This window comes from Colobus angolensis, unplaced genomic scaffold (assembly GCF_000951035.1).
Source record: "Colobus angolensis palliatus isolate OR3802 unplaced genomic scaffold, Cang.pa_1.0 Scaffold444, whole genome shotgun sequence".
Classification (NCBI taxonomy): Eukaryota; Metazoa; Chordata; class Mammalia; order Primates; family Cercopithecidae; genus Colobus; species Colobus angolensis.
This window is the reverse complement of record NW_012117866.1, coordinates 3,251,284-3,271,452: the sequence shown is the minus strand read 5'-3', so window position 1 is coordinate 3,271,452 and position 20,169 is coordinate 3,251,284. Positions and strand designations below refer to the sequence as shown.

Here is a 20,169-nt window from a genome sequence, read left to right as displayed (position 1 = left end):
TGTAAGTGATAACACTGATATAATACCATCATTTGATAATAAAATTATCAAGTGTAGGTGATTTAACATTGATGTAATACCAACATCTCATCTGTGGTTTATATTTAAACTTCACTGATTGTCCCGATAATGTTCTTTATAGCCTTCTTTTGTCTGATTGGGGATCCAATTCATCATTATGTGTGGCATTTGTTGTCATGTATATTTAGTCTGCTTTGGTCTGGAACCGTTCCTCAGTCTTTCTTTGTCTTTCAGGACATTGATATGTTTGAAGACTAGAGGCTAATTGCTTTGTAGATTGTTCGGTATTTCCTCTTGGTTAGATTCAGGTTCTCTATAATGGGCAGGAATCCTGGTGCCGTGAGATGCTGAGTCCTTGCTAGTGCATCCTTTCAGGGGACACCTGAGTTTTGTTTTGCTTTTTCCCCCCATTCTTGGAGGCAGTGTCTTTGATCCTTTAGTTAAGGTGCGCTCTGCTAGGTTTCCACACTGGAAAGTTAGCACTTTCTCTTCATAATTAATATCTTTTAAATTTGAGCAGTGACCATGGGAATACTATTTGAAGCTTCAATACTGTACTAAAAATGCCGTATTAGAAGATTGCGGTTGAAATATAAGAATGCAAAGAAGGTGTGCTTTGTCTTCCAGGTAACAGAATTCCATGACTTTGTCTACTTCAAGAAACTTAATGATATGCATGATGGTATCATTTAAGTGAAAAAGAATTACATTGAGAGTATGGTTTTCGGATAATAACTACCTTGAGTAATTGCTTTCCTCTCATTTACTTATGTAGTTTCTAAACACTTCCCTTGAAACTCAAAGGACTCTCTTTGTTGTGAAAAAGTAGTTGTGATAAAATGAGGCCCATGTTTCCTGATAAGCTTCGCAGTGAGAGACTCATTACCTTTCGGATGTTTCAGAGCAAGTTGATTTGTGATGTGAACCTTCTCAGGCCTGATGCTGTTGTGCTGGGCTGGCATGCTAATCCTCTGTGGTTGAGGCTGCAATGATTGTTCAACTGCACTTCAGAGGGCTGTCTGCCAAAAGATTTCATTATTTTGGCAAGACACAGTGTACTTTTTGACACACAGGATTGTAACAATTTCTATGCAGTACCAATTTAGAGCTGGAGGGAGGCCATGAATACTTCTAAAGGCAGTAGGGTGCACATATTTTAGGAAATATATTTGGGAGAAAAAATACAGCTTTCATGTAAAAAGCAGGTCTACAGCTTTTTAGAGAAACTTGCTGCCATTAATTCAGAAAACAAAAGTGATCTTTGTAAACTTTTGTAGATAGCATTGTTATATGATATGAATGTAAAATAAAAAGTTGGAGGTGTTTTTTATTTTTTTATTTTTATTTTTTAGAACCCCAAGGCTTATTCCTTATATCTAGGCAATACTCCAGACAAAATTAAGTATAAAGCATTATTTGATTTTTTAATTATTCAACAGAAAATACTTTTGTGAAAGAACAGGTACTGTGCTCTGGTCTCAGGGCATCCCTTCTGATTCCACGTTCTGGCCACACACAGAATATTACCACCCCACTCAATCTTAGCTTTTGGAAATGTGGGCAAAGAAATTTGGCACTTTAAGAAACAATTATTAGAACATGCTTGAGAGACTGGAATTAAGAGAGATTTGAATTTCTTTTCCAATTAAAAGGGAAAATGTAGGTAGGCATTAGGGAAATATGAAAGAACTATAAAATAAAGTCTCCTTATTAGTCCTCTAGAAATGGAAGAGAACTAGATTCACTAAGTACCTACTATGTGTAGACACCTTAAAAGGTGGTCTTTATAAATTTCATTTGAAAAGAGTCCACCTGAGCAAATATTTTTTCACTCTTTTATGTATCAGAAACCTATAGTTTAGAGAGGTTAAAATAAAACCTGAATGGGAAAAAATCATTTAGCATAAGGTAGATGAGGGATTCTCCTCTGGGTCAGTCCAAATCTAAAACTCAGTGCTCTTTCTGTTGCCTTCAGACTTGGCTAGAATCATGACTTTCTGAGTCCCTCACCTGGGAAGTGGCCTGACTTATCTATCCATTCAAGACTACTAAAGCCCAGCCACCAGAATTGCATCCATGAAGGCACACACATCTAAACATCAGTGCCTTCCCACCATATTGGAAACCTGTGGCTTATTCACACAGGTTATCAACATGCCACATGATCATTGTCACACTTCTCTACATCCAAACTCTTACATCCTCTAAGCTGGAGTGAAACTGTACATTCATGTCCAGTCCTAGGCAGAGCCATGGATCTAAACCCTACCTACCACTTGGCCATTGCCTCTGTGAAAATGTTTCAGTTCTCAAATCTGGAAGCTGTATAGGGTTGGGTTCAATGATATGAGTGATATGTTGCCTCTCTAAAAATTCACTGTTTTCATATTGTAACCCCTACAACAGTCTCTGGGACCTTGATCAATTGATAATTTCCTACTTCTTCTACATCTTCAATCATCCTGATCTTCAGTCAGACCTCCTCCATTTGATCCTTCTTTTTTTTTCTGCCTACTAACATGTTCCAATCACCTCATTTTGAAGCACAAACACATAAAGAGAGAACAAAACAGATTAAAGAAAAAAAAAAACTTTACTAAATCATGAAATCTCATACAGGTTGCCATTCTAGTTTTTGCATAGCCCAACTCCTAAAATTTTTGACACTCCAATTTAATTTTTTCTGTCCTCTTCTCTATCTGTATCTTCAACGTTTGCTTGTAAATGTACATGCTGCCTTGATCTTTCTAGGGACTGTAAGGTCCTTGAAATCAGTCCCTTGTGTAGTTCATAGATTTAGCAGTGGACTCATCACTTAGCATGATACTGTGGTTATAGTTAGAACTCAGGAAATGGTTGTAAAAGGAATAAATTAATGATGAGAGAAAGACAAAAGAAACTTATAATGCCATCATTAACTTTAACTTTTATCCTAAACTGCATATCCACAATTTCAATAGCTTGTTGGACAACCTTCCTTGTATGTTCCCTGGACACCTCAAACTCGTTGTGTTAAACACTCAGTTCCATATCTTTCCCCATACTTGTTTCTCCTTCTTCCTTGATCTTGGTGACGCCATCACTTCCCTTGAGATCTAGATTGGAAACTTTGGTGCCTTTCCCCATTTGATTTCTCTCATCCTCACTTCTCAAAACAATTGGTGACTATGTTGATGGGATTGCACTTCCATATTCCCTTTCATAGGTTAACATCCTTTTCCTCCTTTCACCCAATGTCCTCTGACACCCTGGTGGCATATTGACACCAGAAATGGCAGAGAGAAGATTGAAAGATGTTGTAAAGACTTTTGCTCTGGTTTAATTCACTGCAGTGTCTCACCTCTCTAATCCATCCTCTATTCCAACACCCAAGTCTTCATCAACACAAGTTGGAGCAAACAGTTCATTCTGAGTGTGTCAGTGGCTCCTCATTGAATCCAAGGGCTATCCTTCCAGCCTTGTTCTCTGCTATGTATTTTCTCCTACTAGCAATCACACACCATACTCCCCACTCCATACATTCAATATTATCCTCATCCCAAATTTACTTACAGCTGGTCAAATCCTAGTCACAGTCACCCTTCTTTTTTTTTTTTTTTGAGACGGAGTCTGGCTCTGTCGCCTAGGCTGGAGGGCAGTGGCGCGGCCTTGGCTCACTGCAGGCTCTGCCTCCCGGGTTCACGCCATTGTCCATTGTCCTGCCTCAGTCTCCCGAGTAGCTGGGACTACAGGTGCCCACCACCACACCCAGCTAGTTTTTTGTATTTTCAGTAGAGACAGGGTTTCACTGTGTTAGCCAGGATGGTCTCGATCTCCTGACCTCATGATCCGCCTGCCTTGGCCTCCCAAAGTGCTGGGATTACAGGCGTGAGCCACCGCGCCCGGCCCACAGTCACCCTTCTAAGCTGATTTATGGGTCCCTAGTTCTATGAAGTTCTTTTCAATGATCATCTATGAAAATACATGTCCTTTTTTTTTCATTTCTTATGACTTTTGTTTGTTTGTTTTATTTGTTTATTTATTTATGAGATGGAGGCTCACTCTATCACCCAGGCTGTAGTGTAGTGGCACAATTTCAGCTCACTGCAACTTCCAGCTCCCAGGTTCAAGCATTTCTCCCACCTCAGCCTCCCAAGTAGCTGGGGTTACAGGTGCCTGCCACCGCACCTGGCTAATTTTTGTATTTTTTGGTAGAGACAGGGTTTCATTATGTTGGTCAGGCTGGTCTTGAACTCTCGACTTCAAATGATCCGCCCATCTCGCCCTCCCAAAATGTTGGGATTACAGGCGTGAGCCACCGCGCCTGGCCAGCATGTTGTTCTTAACTCTTTTATTTTATGCTTCACTGATGCAGACTTACTTAACTACATATTTTTCTCCCATAAGAGATTCTACACTCCCTCAGGGCAGAACGAATCATGCCACATTTTCCCCTGTCTTGGTGACTAAAGTACTTTGTACATAGGAAATATTAATCCATATTTGTTGATTTAGCTAATTTGTTGCTAATTTGAACAGATTGAAATCTGTGGACCTGCTGCTTGCTTTGTTTTAGCATGGGTTCTAGTCATTTAGCATAACCTGATCATGAGTTCTACTGGTGATTATTGGACAATGTAAAATTTTGAATCTTGTGTGAACCTTTTTTGCTTTAGAATTTATTGTGATGGCTGTTTTGGTAAGAACATTTCTTCTGCTGTCCTTTTATGAAAGTGTTTGGTTAAATGTAAAGTATAGAATTTGGTGCTAAACTGGCCAGATGGTGATTCACCAAATTAGTATCCACAATTTCCCTGTTGATCAGTACTTCCACTCATGAGCTGGAGGTCTTTCTCTGTGACATGAAATAGTCTTATTGGTTGTGCTTATATGAAGATCTTGGAATGCGTAACACCTAGGGCATTCTGGAACTGAATCCCAGAGAGGTCTGAGAATATCATAGTTTACTTAATCCCATGGATTTGCAAAGTACTTTTCAGTGTACAGATATCTTTTATATACATTGTCTCATGAATCCCCTGTAGCAAGTGGCATAAAGTGCTTTATCATGGAAAATACCCTTTCTTTGAGTGTGCTAAAGCATGGGTTCAATCCCAGTTGCCCCAGTCTCTCCCAGAGCCACTAGCTTTGTTTCCTTAACTTCTCTTAACTTCAATATTTCCTCTCTAAAACGTAAGAATAACTGCCTTTTTTTTTTTTTTTTTTTTGAGACAGTCTTACTCTGTTACCCAGGCTGCAGAGTACAGTGGTGTACTCTGTAGTCTCAAACTTCAAGGCTTAAGTGATCCTCCCACCTCAGCCTCCAGAATAGCTGGGACTACAGGTGCATACTCCCATGCCCAGCTAATTTTTTTTTATTTTTAGTGGAGACAAAGTCTCACTATGTTGCCCAGTCTGGTCTTGAACTTCTGGGCTCAAGAGATCATCTCGTCTCAGCCTCCCAAAGTGCTGGGGTTACAGACGTGAGTCACCATTCCCAGCCAATAGTGCATAATTTTACATACTTCTATAGATGTGTTGTGATGAGGCTTCATTAGACAAACAGTTTTTAAAATGGTCCATAATATGTGAAGTTTCTAGGTTAAGTAGAAACATACTTACTATCTACCTGCCAAATGATGACATAGGCGATTAGCTCTCTCAATCTACATATTTTTCTTTGAAATTTAAAGTGTTTCTTCATTGGAATTGAAGCAGTAGCCTCGGAAGAAATGATTTTAGTCTATCATCCTAAAACTTGAAAGCCTAAAACCTTTGCTAAAAATATAAACTTTGGTTACTCTTTTGGATAGTTTTAGGTAGTACATGATCATGGTGCCTATATGAGTTTATGTAATAAATTCTAAAGCAATTGTCTCCTGGTAGTAGTATTTCTCTCATAATCACTCCTCTTGAGGAAGAGAGATATGGGGTTGTCACACGGTAAACCCCAAAATTGGGGTTCAGTCTGGGAGGCCACATGGGTTCTTGGCTTCATGCAGGAAGGAATTCAAGAGCAAGGCTACAGAGTAAAGTGAAAGCAATTTTATTAAGAAATTAAAGGAATAAAAGGGTGGCTGTGCCATAGGCAGAGCAATGGCGTGGGCTGCTTGACTGAGTAAACTTATCATTATTTCTAGATCATATGCTAAATAAGGGGTGGATTATATATGAATTTTCTGGGAAAGGGGTGGGGAGTTCCTGGAACTGAAGGTTCCTTCCCTTTTTAGACCATATAGGGTAGCTTCTGGACATTGCCATGGCACTTGTAAACTGTCATGGCACTGGTGGGAGTTTCTTTTAGCAAGCTAATGCCTTATAATTAGTGCATAATGAGCACATGGACAACCAGAGGTTGCTTTCATTTGCCATCTTGGTTTTGGTGACTTTTGACTGGCTTCTTTACTGCATCCTGTTTCATCAGTGGGGTCTTTGTGACCTGTATCTTGTGAAACTAGTCCTGCCGACCTCCTAGCTCATCCTGTGACTAAGAATGCCTAACCTCCTGATAATGCAGCCTAGCAGTTCTTGGCTTCATTTTACCCAGCCCCTGCTCAAGATAGAGTCCTTCAGGTTCTAACACCTCTGGCAGGGCTACAGTCTTTTGCCATACTTTTTTTTTTTTTTTAATTGCTTGGAAAAATGGAAGTTTTTTGTTCTACATGAAGTATGAGAGAAAGTGTGTCATTGTCGTTTTCTCCCGCAACACTTTAGCTTTTGTTGAAATCTTTTTTCTTACTGGCCAGAGTATTATAAAGAAATAGACTTTAGGCAAACTTATCCTGCGAACATTTACTCAGATGATCGTATGTAGGTTGTGCTTGTCAGAGAGATTTCGTGGAGGATTACTAAAAGAAGATGTTGGCTGTCATTAATAACATTTTGAAAAATGTCTTTAGATACTGCTGATTACTAGTTATTAGATCTGAAGCAGGAATGCAGTTAAAATAGAGCTTTCAATGAATTACATATACTGATGCTAGACTTGGCAGAGCTTCTGGATTAATAGCAAAACAAGTGTGTTGTGCATTGCTTTGATTAGCATTCCAGAAATATGCCTGTTTTTGTAAATGGTATTTGTTTTGTATAAAGTAGTTGACTATTCCACAAGCTCTCAGGACAATGGTTATGTGGGATTATGGAGATTTCAAAGGCTTGAGATTTTTTGTGCACCGATGTCTATAGTTGTGAAAATGCAACTGTGTACACATGTAGCAGCATGTTTTCATAATTCATATTTTTGGCAATGAGAGGAAACAAAAATCACATGCTTATTTTCAGACACTGTTAGCCACATAGCATATAACAGTTTCTTTATGGAATCAATGTTTGTTGAGTGTTTCTTCAGTGAAATGATAAAGACTTACCTTGCAAGTGGCAAGAGTGTCATGTATTCATTTCAGATGGTCTTGAGGAAGAATTAGGTCTTAGCATACTTATTAAATAACTACTAAACATTTTTGCCTTCAAGCAAATGTCTAGAAAAATTAAGTAACAAGAGCTTTGAGGACAAAGCATTGATGTAGCCGTAGGGAACAAAAAACTAGTTCTTTAAGGAAATCATGAGATAAGTAAGTTAGATAAGTTTTTAAACAATGTTTAATTTCTATTAAAATTGTTTTTCTTGTAGAATTGCTATATTGGTGAAAATTTTGTTTTTGAATATGCTTGAGAGAAGTAAGCACTGTCACTTGGGACAGGCTCATATATGTCTTAGAAAAGAATTGTTAACGAGCTCAAGTTTTTTTAGAAAAATTAAAATAATTAAAAATGTTCATATGCAACATTACTTATGAAATCTAAAATATTTTTATGAGAAATATATGTTCTTTTTTTTTTTTTTTTTTTTTGAGACGGAGTCTCGCTCTGTCGCCCGGGCTGGAGTGCAGTGGCCGGATCTCAGCTCACTGCAAGCTCCGCCTCCCGGGTCCACGCCATTCTCCTGCCTCAGCCTCCGGAAATACATGTTCTTAATGACACTTATATGAAGCAAGAAAGAGACATTACTCCAAAGAGTAATGGTCTGGGGATTGTTCACAGGCAGAGATTCAGCTACTTGCAAGATAGGTCTTTGTCATTTCACTCAAGAAACATCCAACGAGCATTGATTCCATAAAGACACTGTTACATGCAAACATTGCATTGATGGCAGTTCTTTTTACAGTTTAGTAAGCACCAGAATTTTCAGTAGAGCTTGTTAAAAGAGATTCCTAGGTAGGCCCTGGTCCCAGAGATTCAGACTGTAGGTAGAGAATGTGGCCCATGAGTTTTCATTTCACACAAACTCCAAGGGGTGCCCATAATATCAGTAATTGATCACACTTTGAACATTATTGTTATAAAGAATTGACCGTTGGCACAGGGGCAGTTGATTTCATACATATATTTGATTTAAAAATGGCAATAAATATTGAAAATTAACTTTCTTCATAGAGTCTTCCAGTGTATCTTCTAACTATATCTGTATTTTAAAACATGGAGGAGATTACTAGAAAATAGAGTGAAAAAGTAGTATTGCTTCACCATATATCCAGAATTCTACATTATACATGTCTGAAATTTAACTGAGAATTTTTTACTGTCATTGGAAAATTCATCAATAATGAAATAGAAATAATATAGATAAAATAACCATGAATGTATGAGGGCTAGGGCTATGCCTATATTTAGATGACTGACATCTGACTATATATGACTATTAATGTTTAAAATTACAACTTGCATGAAATATAATTTTGAGAATCAAGTTTCCATGCATATGAATGTAACATTTTTTTTTCAACCATGAGACCTGGCTACTATCAATCAGGCACACACAGACATCCCATATGTACACACTATATATACTTTTTTTGTTTGTTTGTTTGTTTGTTTTTTGAGATGGAGTCTCGCTCTGTGGCCCAGGCTGGAGTGCAGTGGCCGGATCTCAGCTCACTACAAGCTCCGCCTCCCGGGTTTACGCCATTCTCCTGCCTCAGCCTCCCGAGTAGCTGGGACTACAGGCACCCGCCACCTCACCCGGCTAGTGTTTTGTATTTTTTTAGTAGAGACGGGGTTTCACCGTGTTCGCCAGGATGGTCTCGATCTCCTGACCGCATGATCCGCCCGTCTCAGCCTCCCAAAGTGCTGGGATTACAGGCTTGAGCCACCGCGCCCGGCCTATATACTTTATTTTTATTTTTATTTTTGAGACAGAGTTTTGCTTTGTCACCCAGGCTGGAGTGCAGTGGCCCGAACTTGGCTCACTGCAACCTCCATCTCCTAGGTTAAAGCTATTCTCCTGCCTCAGTCTTCCGAGTAGCTGGGACTACAGGCGGGCGCCACAACACCAGGCTAATTTTTGTATTTTTTGGTAGGGACGGAGTTTAACTTTGTTGTCCAGGCTGGTCTCAAACTCCTGGCCCCAAGTGATCTGCCCGCCTCAGCCTCCCAAAGTGCTAGGATTACAGGCTTGAGCCACCACACCTGGCCTCAGACTATATATATTTTATATATCATGTATATATATAATATATATACTATATATTAGTAATAAACCATATTATATGTGTATATGATTTGTTTATCCAACAATCTTACTGTTTATTGTTACAATCATTCTTGAACATTGGAGTCTGGCTAGTGTCTTTGATTTATTAGAATGTATGTAGTAATAAGTTATATGCATGTATGTTTAAGCAAACCTCATTTTCTGTTATGAGACTCTCATGTCATAATCTAACAGATTTATTCAATGTATTTTAATGGAGTGATTAAACTGGATGTATCTGAATGCTGTTGAATTAATTGAGATAAGGATACAAGTTAACAATACATATGTGCACATACATTCAGACATAAATTTAATACAATGCATTTTCACTTAATTACTTGTAGAAGAGTATACAGAAAAATAGCCCTATGCTGCTAATTTAAAGGAAATGTAATATTAAGTTTTATGAGAAAAAATTCCTCTGAAACAACAACCTTTAGAAAATATTTCTTGGCTGGGCACAGTGGCTCACGCTGTAATCCCAACACTTTGGGAGGCTGAGGAGGGCAGATCACCTGAGGTGAGGAGTTCAAGACCAGCCTGGCCAACATGGTGAAACCCTGTCTGTACTAAAAGTACAAAAATTAGCCCAGTGTGGTGGCAGTCGCCTGTAATCCCAGCTACTTGGGAGGCTGAGGTAGAAGAATCACTTGAACCTGGGAGGTGGAGGTTGCAGTGAACCGAGATCGCACCATTGCACTCCAGCCTGGGGACAAGAGCAAGACTTTGTCTCAAAAAAAAAAGAAAAGGAAGTATTTCTTACTGAATAGAAAATATTTCTTACCCCAATTCCTCCAGCTGATGGTGACAATCATTACTTTTCCTGTAAGTCACTGACAGGCGCTGTAACTTCTCCTTTTCAATTGTGTTGAAATACATTTTTTGGTTTGCTTTCTGTAATGGTGCTTTTGCTCAGATTCGTATTATACCCAGTTTAAAAAAGCAGCTGATTCTTTGGTTTTCTAAACTAACCCGAATAAACGAGCATTGAAAAGCAACAATCACAGGTGAATTCTTTTTTCCTCTCAGCTTTGTTTCTTTGTTTCCATGTTGTATTTATTTTTCTTGCTCCTCTCTTCCAGTGCCTAGAGCCCTGCAAGGAATCGGGGGACCTGAGGAAACACCAGTGCCAAAGCTTTTGTGAGGTAGGAGAACGTCAGTGATACTCCAAACACTTGACCCAAATCTGACTGTGCTTATGTGGGGTCATGGGAATTAATGGGCCCTCTTATTCTTCTGCAGCTTGGGGAGTTTATTAACTGCAGGTATGTGTGGGTATATGTAAATTCATGTAAAAAATATAGAGCCTTCTTAAAACCTGGCTACCCACTGCTTGCATTATTGGCTAACCAGACAAAAAAAAATTTATGATGCGTAGATGGAAGACTACAAGCTTTCTAAAGGTATAGATTGTCACCAAGCTCCCACCTTACATCATAGCTATTCTTAGCAGTTTTTACATGCTTTTGAAGTATTCATGCCATTTGGGAGAAGAGACTCGTATTATTACTAATGGTGTTTCTCAAATATTTTCATCTCTTTGTTCCCCCTTGGGGGTTCCTCCTCATATCCTGGGCAGAATGCTTGCCCGCTTTTAACTGTACAGGAGAGAGGCATCTTACTTCACCTAACTATCAGTTAGATTAGTATCTATCTGTTCATCTATCCAGCCAGCCAGCTAGCCAGCTGGCCATCTATCCATCCATCCATCCATCTATCATCGATCCACCAGCACCCATTTCTAAACATAAAACATTGTTCTTGGTAATTTTAATCACAAAATAAATTTTCCTACATGGAGGAGACTTTTGGAGGCACATTAATAACATACCTAGAATTGGCTCATTTCGTTCTCATATCCTGATCTCTCTCACTTCTCATTTGATTACCTATTTTATTATAATTTGCAAGGTAACTTTCGCTACTTTTAGACTGATGTCAGAGGTAATAATGTCTTCTTCTTTTTTTCTTTTTCTTTTTTATTTTTTTGAGATGGAGTCTTGCTGTGTTTCCAGGCTGGAGTGCAGTGGTGCAATATCAGCTCACTGCAACCTCTGCCTCCCGGGTTCAAGCAATTCTCCTGCCTCAGACTCCTGAGTAGCTGGGACTACAGGCACGCATCACCACGCCCGGCTAATTTTTGTATTTTTAGTAGAGACGGGGTTTCACCATGTTGGCCAGGATGGTCTCCATCTCGTGACCTTGTGATCCACCCGCCTCGGCCTCCCAGAGTGCTGGGATTACAGGCGTGAGCCACCGTGCCCAGCCCAGTAAATGTCATTTTTTAAATGAAGAAGTTAAATGTTTGTATCAAAACAGGAAAAAAAATGAGATATTTCAGCAGTCCTCTGGATTACATGAGATTTTTTTTTTCACGTATCAAGATTTTGGAACGTGGCATGTAATCATAGATACATAGATAGGCAAATAGATTCTGTTTTGCTGGTTCAGTTTATTAACTAACCATTATCACTGTTCTCTTATTTTCTTTTCTTTTCTTTTTTTTTTTTTGAGACAGAGTCTCGGATCTGTCGCCCAGACTAGAGTGCAGTGGCATGATCTCGGCTCACTGCAACCTCTGCCTCCCAGGTTGGAGCGATTCTCCTGCCTCAGCCTCCTGAGTATCTGGGATTACAGGCATGTGTCACCACTCCCCCTTCTTTTTGTATTTTTAGTAGAGATGAGATTTCCCCCTCTTGGCCAGGCTGGTCTCGAACTCCTGACCTCGGGTGATCCGCCCACCTCAGCCTCCCAAAGTGCTGGGATTACAGGCATGAGCCACTGTATCCGGCCTGTTCTCTTATTTTCAAAAATCTTACAAATGATGACAAACTATTTTTTTAACCAAATACAAAATGTGCATTTTCCTAGATTGAAACATTTCTTTCTCACAATCAGTGGAATCTTAAATTTTAAATGGCAATATTTCTTTCTCATTCTTAATGATCTTAGTTTTGGTGAAACTTGATATATCATTGTTTATGACTTGCCTTCTTGCTGGATGAAACAGCTCCCATCTTTGATTTTGACATTTCTGATTCATGGCATCTCAACCCTAAGTAAGAACTCAGTGGATGTCAGCATTGGATAAAACAGCTAGTAAAACAGCTGCCATCTTTGACTTTCATGTTTCTGATTCATGAAATCTCAACACTAAGTAAGAACTCAGTGGATGTCAACATTGGAAGTATGCAGTACATGTTAATGTTATAGAAAGCTGAAACCTTGTTGACTTCAGGGATCAATCAAGGCTAAAAATATAAGTTGTTTGGGATCAATATGCATCCTGATATATGCAGTCTTTCTCAGCCTGGAAATGGGAAGGAAAAGGAGGTTTTCACTTTACTACATATATAATTATCAAGTAATTTCTTTGCGATTTTGCATTTTGAAATGTCTTTCAGGCTTATAGATTTGATTCCCATAACAGTCCTTGGAAGAAGTTAGATGTGAATTTCATTAGGTAAGCTTGATGGACAAGGAAACTGATACACAAGGAGAAGGAATTTATTTGTCCAAGATCACATGGTTGATTAGTGGAGTATAAGATCTAAAATCCAGGTGGTGTAGCTTCTAGTTAACATTTCTTTCCTGCTGTATTATAGGGTTTCCCTCCTAAACCTATTCTGTGTCACAGCACACAGAGCAGAGGATGATGTTTTACTTCCCTCATCAGGGAATAAAAGATGAGCCTGTGTCAAATGTAAAGTTCTTGGCCCAGTCATCCCTGCTTGAACAGGCTTATCCTTAAATGAGAAGGAAGTTTTAGTGGTTTAAAAATCATACTTAATTTTTTTGTTTTGTTTTGTTTTTTTTTTTTGAGACAGAGTCTCTCTCTGTCACCTAGGCTGGAGTGCAGTGGCTCGATCTCAGCTCACTGCAATCTCTGCCTCCCAGGTTCAAGCGATTCTCCTGACTCAGCCTCCCGAGTAGCTGGGATGACAGGCACCTGCCGCCACGCCCAGCTAATTTTTGTATTTTTAGTAGAGGCGGGGGTTTCACCATGTTGGCCAGGCTGGTCTTGAACTGCTAACTTCAGATGATCTACCCACCTCGGCCTCTCAAAGCGCTGGGATTACAGGCATGAGCCACGGTGCCTGGCCAAATCATAGTTAATTAATGGAATTAATGGCACCTCAAGGAGAGAAGGAAGACAGGGCTCCTTGCCCCTTCATGTGGCTCTGAAATATTCCAACACTACTAAAAAGAGACCTCAAAAAGTAAGAGGGTTAACATGCCTCTCCTGTGGGGATTTCTTGCACTCAAAACTTTTTATCTCTTCAGTGCTCTACAACCGGTTTTATGTCTGAAAATTTAGAGTGATAATTAAATGTAACCTTGTAGGAATTGGAACAGAACCTGTACCTGTCTGGATATGTCTGTAAAATAGTTAAAGGTCTTGAAAGAAGCTGATGAAAGCTAAACGTGAAAGTGACATAATATGCCCCAGATGTGTGTTGGGGTGGAAAAGGATAAGCACATAGAATTTAGTACCATTTAGCAATATTTTGCTTTAACATACCCGAACAATAGCTTCCGCAGTTAGAATATACTTGTGAAGGGGAAATAAAGATGAAATTTGTTGCTATTCTTTTTAAACAGATATATGTCCAAACTGAAAGATGGACTCAATTTTTATTACAAAGATTTTCGATTTGGAAATATTTTCCTACGAGCATTATAGTATGGCTCTTGAGTACTTCCTTTTAAGGAAGTTGTCAATTCTTCAGAAACACTAGAATGGGACCTGCGGTAGTGTGTCTAGTGGGTGAGACACTCAGGCTTTTTCTTTTACTTGGTACAATCTGATCAACTGAGCAAATGAGAGATAGTGGTGGCTCAATCCAGAGTGGTCATGGTGACAGATTCAACATGAGGAATGGGAGAAAGGGTTGAGTCAGTGGTGTCGCCAACTTTTGTCCTTAAAAACTAGGGTAAGAAAGCTGGAATGTACGAGATGTGGGATATGTGTCGGGCACAGAAAGTTTTGGGGGTGAGGTGGGGAGAAAGAATAGACCAGAAGTTTGGTGTTGAGCCTGGTATGTTTCAGATGCAAATGGAAATCCGTATGAGATGCGCTGTAGGGAAATAGGCACAGGAATTTGGAATTTAGGTGAGAGTTCTAGGCTGAAAGAACAAATGCCATGCGTGAAGGTACTGTTTAAAGTCATGAAGCTCAGTGAGGTGACAGAAAGAAAACAGGTCTGTGAGTTAAACTGTGAATCACAGAAACATAAGAGGAATGGGGAGATAAAGAAGGAGATATAAGAGAGGCCAATACGTTGGGAGAAAACACAGAGGAGTGTGATGTTCCGATAGCCAAACGATGAAAGCTTTTCAACAAGGAAGAGGTAATCAGTTGCGTCAAATGCTGCAAGAGCATGAAGACTTGAAATTTGATCATCGGATTCTGCGACAGGGAGCTTCACTGTGGACTTTCACAAGACCAGTGTTATTGGATGGCAGAAAAAAATGCCTAATTGGCATGAATTTCAGATAAATGGTTGGAGGAAACAGAGAGGGAGTATAGAAACGTTTCAGTGAGCATTACTGTAAAAAAAAAGTGATGAGGGGCGCAAATGAGATTGTGGGAAGAGGTGTGAACAAGGTAATCAAACATTTAATTGTTTTTACAGTAGAGAACTAATTATATTTTACAAGCAGATGGGAATTATTCAGAAGAGAGGGGTTATTTGATGTTGGAGGAGCAAAGGGGGAATTGCTGAAGCACATAACCTTAAATGGCAATGTCTACCATTGTGTGTGTGTGGAGGCAGGTTTGAAATGGGAGCAAGCTTCTACATCCTGGGACAGGAGATGCATGAGAATTCATGGATGCATGGGATTTTAATGCACCAGATGCAGTGCATTGGTGGGTGTGAAAATGGCATCTGTGGAACTTGTCTTTTGAATGCTTTACTTTTCTCCATGAAAAAGGAATCAGGGTGACCAGCTGAGAGTAAGGATCAGACAAAGGGATGGAGGCTGGGGTGACTGACACATAGACAATTTTCTTTTCTTTTCTTTTTTTTTGAGACGGGTTCTTGCTCTGTCACCCAGACTGGAGTGCAATGGCACGATCTCGGCTCACTGCAACCTCTGCCCCCTAGGTTCAAGCGATTCTCCTGCCTCAGCCTCCTGAGTATCTGGGATTACAGGCACCTGCCACTGCACCCGGCTAATTTTTGTATTTTTAGTAGAGACAGGATTTCACCATCTTGGCCAGGCTGATCTTGAACTCCTGACCTCGTGATCCACCTGCCTCAGCCTCCCAAAGTGTTGGGATTACAGGCGTGAGCCACCGTGCCCAGCCATATAGACAATTTTAAAAAAGTTTTTAGTATTATAAATAATAGGCTTTTATTTTTAGAAATGATTAACATTGGTCTTTTACATTTTTGTAACACATAAAAGTGTTACTTGTATTTCTGGATGGTGTTACTTGGGTACCAATGAAGAGATGCAGAATTCATCTAAGTCGTCTTCTTTTCAACTTAGGGGGTGTAGTAGTAGTAGAGTGGAAATGTTTTGAAGAATGCTTATTAATTTTTATAATTATTATGAGATTTTCTTTGCCAACCACCATATGATGGGTACAGTCTGCATTGTATCAAATTTTATAGTTCTGGAACATAAATTTTTTTTCCTTTTTTAAGCACTGCGACTCAATTTTCATTGGATGTTTTATATTACTCGGGGGAGTATCAAATTATTCTAGACTCAATCGTAGGAGAATTGATGAATTTTGAAAATTTATGGGACCAAGACTGGAGATTATTTAGAGTAATTTGAATACCTAAGTCTGAAAAGAAGGGCTAGGCAAGTAGGCACATAAGGAGTTAGGGGAGTATCATGAAAATTGCAAGAGCACTAAATTTAAGTAAAAAAAAATTTTTTGAATGCATATAAAGCACTTAACCAGTATCTGAAGATAGCATACATTACATATATATTAGTTACTTTTACTTTGAAAGAGGAAGACAAGGTCAACACTTTTTAATTATATTGGAGGTCAGTGAGATGCGGACTAAAAGGGCTCACTGAGTTTTGTAGTTAGGAAGTCACTAGAAATCTGTGTGGGAGACTTTCTGTGGGTCAATAGTAGGGTAACACATACAACTCTGGGTTATAGAATAAAATGTAAGGAGGAAATTCAGACCAAATACATGCAACTCTTTCTATAAGTTTAAAGTCGTTCTCTAAGACTGTCTCTAGAGCATAGAGGAGAGAGAGGAGGCTCCGGTTAGCGGGAATTCACAGTTGAGAAAGTGATTTTTGTGTTTTACCTCGGAAAGACTGGAATGCATTTATATGTCAGGGGAAATGAATGCTGTCAGGAGTGTGAAGTCAGAGATACATAGAGTACAAACTGGATAACTTGATTTCTGGAATAAGGAACTAGGGGCGAAGGAAATTTCAGTGTGGAGAGGGAGACACTCATGCGTCTGAAGATGCCAACTCCAGTGTCCAGCATGATCCAGAAATGGCCTTCTCACACTTGGTCATGCACACAGATCATCTAGGAATCTGCTTTAATGCAGATTCTGATTAAGTAGGTATATGGTGTTCAGTAGGCATATGGTGTTCAGTAGGTATGTGGTGTGGCCAGGAGAGTCTGCATTTCCAGCAAGCTCCCAAGTGATGCTAATGCTGCTGAACTAAGGCCTAGCCTTTGAGTAGCAAGTATGTGAATGCCCTTCTTGGATACTGGGGCCCCCTATTTTAGGGATAGCCATGTTTGTGCCTGTGGTGGCACATGCCTGTGGTCCCAGCTACAAAGGAGGCTAGGGCAGGAGGATTGCTTGAGCCCAGGAGGTCGATACTGCAGTGAGCCATGTTTGTGCCACTGTACTCTAGCCAGGGTGACAGAGTGAGACCCTGTTTTAAAAAACAAACAACAAAAAAGCACTCACTTGAAGTTTTCTATCAATTCTGTGAAACCTTCTGTGATTTGTGCAGTGATATTCTATAGGGAGAAAATGTGCAATTGCTTAAAATGATTAAAAATCAGCAGGTGATGCTAGGCTCAGTGGCTCACACCTATAATACCAGCATTTTGGGAGGCCAAGACGGGAGGATCACTGGAACCCAGGAGTTTAAGACCAGCCTGGACAACAACGTCAGACCCCATCTCCTCAAAAAAATAAAAAATATTAGCCAAGCATGGTGGCACATGCCTGTGGTCGCCTGTGGTCACAGTTAGACAGGAGGCTGAGGCAGGAGGATTGCTTGAGCCCAGGAGGTCGAGGCTGTAGTGAGCCATGTTCATGCCACTGTGTTCCAGCCTAGGTGACAGAGAATGATACCCTGTTTCAAAAAAAAAAAAACGGAACAAGAAAAAGAAAAAAACAGCAGAAGAAAATGGTTCTTTATAAATAAAAATGAAAAACACTATTTTATGATTCAAGATACAGAATTATAATCGTTGATTTATCTTTATTCCTCAATGCAGTCTAAACATGATAGCAGGAATAAAGTTTAGCCTTCCTGTCTCATGTAACTAGCAGAATGATGTACTCCAGTTAAATGAATCAATGAATGAAGAGAGTCTCCTTTTATCTGAGTTGGTAGAGCTTTCATGGAGGAACTTAGAAAGAATTCTGATATTTATCTTCTCTAAGAAGTAGAAGCTCCTGTATGAGCATTGTTTATTTACTTATTGAGACTTTTATATATTATTTCCATGTTTTAGTAGACATAGGACTATTCACGTCTATTTCTTCTTTAGTAGTGTTTATAACCTGTGTCTTTGTAGGAAGTAAACAATTTCATCCAAGTTATCACATTGATAAAAATAGAATAGGTCATATTATTGCCTAATTCACCATTATTGTTAGCATTTTGATGTCTGTTAGGTCTGTAGTGATGAACCCTTTTTGCAATACTGACATTGGTAATTTATGTATTCTCTAATTTTTTCTTGATACATCCCAATAGAATTGTGTCAATTTTAGTACTCCTTTAAAAAAATAACTTCTTGTTTTATTGTTTTCCTTTATTTTTGTCATTTCCTATGCTATTGATTTCTGTCCTTCATTATTTCCTTACTTTTGCTTAATTTTGATTAGTTTGACTCTCTTTATATAATTTCTTATTGTAGGAGCTGACATAATTAGTTTGAGACCTTATTTTCTTTTCATATATGAGTTTTATGCTATAAAATTTGCCTTATGCACTACTTTAGCTACAACCCACATTTTGTGTACAGCGTGTTTTTATTTTTACACAGCTATTTTCTTTTTTTTTTTCTTTTTTTTTGAGACGGAGTCTCGCTCTGTCGCCCAGGCTGGAGTGCAGTGGCCGGATCTCAGCTCACTGCAAGCTCCGTCTCCCGGGTTCACGCCATTCTCCTGCCTCAGCCTCCCGAGTAGCTGGGACTACAGGCGCCCGCCATCTCGCCCGGCTAGTTTTTTGTATTTTAGTAGAGACGGGGTTTCACCGTGTTAGCCAGGATGGTCTCGATCTCCTGACCTTGTGATCCGCCCGTCTCGGCCTCCCAAAGTGCTGGGATTACAGGCTTCAGCCACCGCGCCCGGCCTACACAGCTATTTTCTAATTGCTTCTGTGATTCCATTTTTGAATTTCATATGAGTGTATGGTTTATTTTGTAAATTTTTGAGAATTTTACATGTATCTTCCTACTGATGTCTAGTTAAGACAAAACTTAAGATTTCTATCCTTTTAAATTTTTTGAGAATTGCTTTTTGGAACGCAGTATGTTTTGTCTTGAATGACTTCATGCATAATATGAAAATGTCATAACAATATACTTTCATTATTTACTCCCTTCATTTATATTATTAGTGTCCTAAATCATACTTCTACATTTGTTGCAAGCTCCACATCACATTTTTATGGTTTTTGCTTTAAACTTATCTTCTTCCAGAGATATAAAAATAAGAAAAATCACCTTTTAAATATAATCATGTAGTTATTATTTCTAGAACTCTTCATCCTTTGTGTAGACCCCAATGTTCATCTATTATCATTTTCCTTTTGCTTTTAACATTTCTCATAATGCTGGGTTGGTGGCTATGAGTTCACCTTTTGTATACCTGTGGTAGTCTTTAAGGCATCTTCCCTTTTCAAAGATATTTCATGGGTATACAATTCTAGGTTGATTTTTTTTTTTTTTTCTAAATAGCGTTTTAAAGATACTGCTTTATTTTCTTCTGGCATGCATATTTTCTGAAAAATCTTTGAGATTCTTATCCTTGTTTTACTATATATAAAGTGGCTTTTAATTTTTCTATCTGCTTTGAAGATTTTTCTGTCAGTATCTGGCATATGAAGCAATATGATTAAGTATACTTTGATTTAATTATCTTTGTTTCTTCTGCTCAGGGGTAATTGAGATTCCTCTAACTTTGGACATACAATTTTAATCAAATTTATTTATTTATTTATTTTAAATCATTGTCTTTGCATTCCTTTTAAGTAATCTTATCTTCTATGGTGTCTAACATTTTAAAAATCCTACTTGGTATATTTTTCTTTTCTTTTTTTTTTAATTATTACACTTTTAAGTTCTAGGGTACATGTGCACAACGTGCAGGTTTGTTATATATGTATACATGTGCCATGTTGGTGTGCTGCACCCATTAACTCGTCATTTACATTAGGTATATCTCCTAATG

General features: G+C 38.9%; 1 protein-coding gene across 1 annotated transcript in view; it reads left to right on the top strand.

The window, feature by feature from the left end:
* The window catches only part of KAL1 (Kallmann syndrome 1 sequence), a 145,272-nt gene that overhangs the window by 21,579 nt on the left and 103,524 nt on the right, over nt 1–20,169 (top strand). The window contains exon 2 of the mRNA XM_011957514.1: nt 10,615–10,677. Coding sequence (XP_011812904.1) covers nt 10,615–10,677 — 63 coding nt within the window. The remainder of the gene's footprint in view (nt 1–10,614; nt 10,678–20,169) is intronic.